Here is a 4,145-nt window from a genome sequence, read left to right as displayed (position 1 = left end):
TCATAACCATTAAATATTATTAAGCTTTTCCACATACATCGATATTGGTTCCACGTGGATACATTTATAGCAACTTCTAAGTTTTTCCTAATTTAGATTTTTTTATATCCACGTATGTACATTTAATATTCATAAATACCGTAAAATAAAGACTTGCTCAATATTTTTTTTCGTGAGGATTCTTACCTTATCATAAATTTTATAATTCTCTATTATCATCAACATTACAAACATGTCCGGAGATAGATCAGAATTTCGAAATAAAATTCAAAAACTTCTATCGGCGGGTGAAGAAACATCAAACAAACGTCGAGGTATTGAAAGTAGTATGAGTAGCACGAGTAGCATGAGCGAAAATAGCTATGAAGTTTTTAATGGTATGCAAATATTTGAATATTATCGTTTTTTAAAATTATGATAATTTATATTTTATAACAAAAATTTATTTTATTAGAACAACTCATAAAACTCAACAAAAAGGTTGATAATATGATAGAACAAAATAAACAGTTCAACACTAAATTAATCGAGGAGAACGTAAAAACCAATAAACATTTGGAATTTTTATGCAATAGAATGAAGCATATTGAGGAGATGGTCGAATCTGATAATTCCGGTGATAATAACTTCATAAAGGTTAGTCTAGCTTTTTTAAATTTTAAAGTCATATACATATTATAACTCAAATTATATTTCTTTAGACCATAATAAAAGATGTTGCTAAAGCAACATTTAATATAAGTATATACCCTACCAAAGAAAGAATTACGAGAAGCAACTGAAGAATTTCTCAAAATTCGACATCAAGACTTTTACAACAAATTCACTACTAAAACGCAGTGGATTTCATATTTTAACAACAAAATTTGTCCAGAAGTAAATTTTTTATATTTAATATTTACGTTTTAGAAAACTAATAAATAATAATAATCTTTTTTTTTAATAAAAGCTTCTATCAAAACAAAGATCCCTACGAAGTTGCTTGACAACTAAAGCTAGAGATGCTTTATTCAGCTATTTTGGAGAAGTAATTTTGCCACCCATCAATACTAACACTTCATCAGCAAGGATAATTGAATGGAAAAATCATCCTGCAGTGGCTGAATGTTACAATAAACTTTTTAATCAAAATGGAAGTTTGGGCGTGCTTACGCGAATACTTGAAAGAGTATTCGCTGGAGAATATCCATCTTCTTTGCATCTCGCCTTCGTACACTGGTCAAAATTAATACTATCGGGTACCTATCGGGTACCTGATATGTGTACAATATATGTGATATATGTGTATGATATTTAACAATGCTACACATATCAGGTACCCGATATGTGTAGTAAAAATGCAGAAAAACGGTGACACATCATGTAAATATCACATATACATCTTACACATATCGGGTAGTTAAATATCGGTCACATATCATAGACTTATTGGGTACCCGATATATTATGATATATATCATATAGATATCATACAGATATCATACAGATATCAGACGGATAGATATAGGATAATGATTTCGTATTAATACTAGTAGATTTATAATTTAATTCAGGCAAAAAAATTATAAAATGCAATCATAATTTATATTTTTTTTTAATTTTAATTCAAAACTTTATTACAATTTAAATTTATTTACACTTTTTAATTAAAAAAAACAATTATACTAATTATACTTGAATATTTGAATAAATATATATAATATATAACTTCTACTAAAAGTAGCATAAAAATAAAATCACTTGTTTGCTTATACCTGTTTGATTATTTAAAAGAAGCATTAATGATAAATATATTAGTAAGAGAAAAGAGAATGTTATTAAAAAATATTAGTATAGATATATAAATATAGAAAATATTAGTAGAAACATTAGCAGAAAGAAAAAGTTAATAGAATAAAAAATGTTAGTAGAAAGAGAACGTATATCAGTAGTAATATAATATTAATAGAAAATATTAAATAGTAGAAATGTTAATATAGTAGAAAAAAATAATAGAAAATATATTAGTAGGAGTATTAGTAAAAGGAAAGAAAGAAACGAAAAAAATTGGTAGAAAAACATTAATAAAGAAAAGAAATATTAGTAATATATACCTTTTTATGCATTTCTAGATATAACAAATAAAAAAAATATATAAAAATATGTATTTCTGGATATATTAAATAGATAAAAAATTGTTTTTTAAGTAAAAAAAAAATTGAGAACGAAGAAAAGGTTTTAATAAGATAAACAAAAATGCGAAATGTAAATATTTAAATCATGTGATCACATGATAACAATATTACGTAACTTACCACATGTTATTTTATAGCCTGAATACATTTATAATTAAATTTGGTAAAATTACGTCGTAAAACAAAAATTTCTCAATCCAAACAACCCCTTCGATTAAAAAATTATCAAAAAAAAAAATCTTTCCAAATGAACCCTTAGAAAATTTCTCATCAAAAAAATATTTGAAATGACCCCTCTAGTTAAAAAATTTTTTTAAAAAATCTCTCCAAATGAACCCTTAGAAGATTTATTAAAAAAATCTCAAAAAATCTCCCAAATGAATTCTTAGAAATTTCTTTATTAAAAATAAAATGTCCCAAATGATCCCTTTAGTTAAAAAAAATCCCAAAAAATAATTTCCCCAAATGAACTCCTAGAAATTTTCTGTTAAAAAATGTCCCAAACGATCCCTTTGGTTAAAAAATTCTTAAAAATAATCTCCTCAAACGAACTCTTAGAAAATTCTCTATCAAAAAATCCCTTGGTTAAAAAATTCTCAAAAATAATCTCCCCAAATGAATCCTTAGAAAATTCTCTATCAAAAAATGCCCTAAACGATCCCCTTGATTAAAAAATTCAAAAAATAATTTCCCTAAACGAACTCTTAAAAAATTCTCAATCAAAAAATGCCCTAAATGATCCTTTTAGTTAAAAAATTCTCGAAAAACTATTTTCCAAACAAATTCTTAGAAAATTCTCTATCAAAAATGTCCAAACGTTCCCTTTAATTAAAAAATTCTCAAAAACAATCTCTCCAAACGAATCATTAGAAAATTCTCTATCAAAAATGCCCTAAGCGATCCCCTTAATTAAAAAATACAAAAAATAATTTCCCTAAACGAACTCTTAGAAATTTCTCTATCAAATGATACCTTCAGTTAAAAAATTCTCAAAAAATAATTTTCCAAACCAACTCTTAGAAAATTCTCTATCAAAAAAATTCTCTATCAAAAAATGTTCCAACGGTCCCTTTGGTTAAAAAATTCAAAAAATAATTTCCCTAAACGAACTCTTAGAAAATTCTCTATCAAAAAATGCCCTAAATGATCCTTTTGATTAAAAAATTTTCGAAAAACTATTTTCCAAACGAACTCTTAGAAAATTCTCAATCAAAAATGTTCCAAACGTTCCCTTTAGTTAAAAAATTCTCAAAAATAATCTCTCCAAACGAATCCTTAGAAAATTCTCTATCAAAAAATGCCCTAAACGATCCCCTTAATTAAAAAATTCAAAAAATAATTTCCCTAAACGAACTCTTAGAAACTTCTCTATCAAAAAATGCCCTAAATGATCCTTTTAATTAAAAAATTCTCGAAAAACCATTTCTCAAACGAACTCTTAGAAAATTCTCTATCAAAAATGTTCCAAACGTTCCCTTTAGTTAAAAAATTCTTAAAAATAATCTCTCCAAACGAATCCTTAGAAAATTCTCTATCAAAAAATGCCCTAAACGATTCCCTTAATTAAAAAATTCAAAAAATAATTTCCCTAAACGAACTCTTAAAAAATTCTCAATCAAAAAATGCCTAAATGATCCTTTTAGTTAAAAAATTCTTGAAAAACCATTTCCCAAACAAATTCTTAGAAAATTCTCTATCAAAAATGTTCAAACGTTCCCTTTAATTAAAAAATTCTCAAAAACAATCTCTCCAAATGAATCATTAGAAAATCCTCTATCAAAAATGCTCTAAGCGATCCCCTTAATTAAAAAATACAAAAAATAATTTCCCTAAACGAACTCTTAGAAAATTCTCTATCAAAAAATGCCCTAAATGATCCTTTTGATTAAAAAATTCTCGAAAAACCATTTTCGAAACGAACTCTTAGAAAATTCTCAATCAAAAATGTTCCAAACGTTCCCTTTAGTTAAA

The 4,145-nt window shown here is 25.6% G+C and overlaps 1 protein-coding gene across 1 annotated transcript; it reads left to right on the top strand.

Annotated features, from left to right (window-relative positions):
* Window positions 1-232: 232 nt before the first annotated feature.
* OCT59_006747 (uncharacterized protein) lies at window positions 233-1,297 on the top strand (the record flags this gene model as incomplete). Its single annotated transcript, XM_066141481.1, has 4 exons — window positions 233-377; window positions 455-636; window positions 760-876; window positions 950-1,297. The coding sequence occupies 4 exons, from the start codon at window positions 233-235 to the stop codon at window positions 1,295-1,297; spliced, it is 792 nt and encodes a 263-aa protein (XP_065998262.1).
* Between the last annotated feature and the right edge of the window lie 2,848 nt (window positions 1,298-4,145).

This window comes from Rhizophagus irregularis, chromosome 14, assembly GCF_026210795.1.
Source record: "Rhizophagus irregularis chromosome 14, complete sequence".
Taxonomy (NCBI): Eukaryota; Fungi; Glomeromycota; class Glomeromycetes; order Glomerales; family Glomeraceae; genus Rhizophagus; species Rhizophagus irregularis.
Note: the sequence above shows the minus strand (reverse complement) of the source record. Positions and strands in the feature narration are given on the sequence as shown.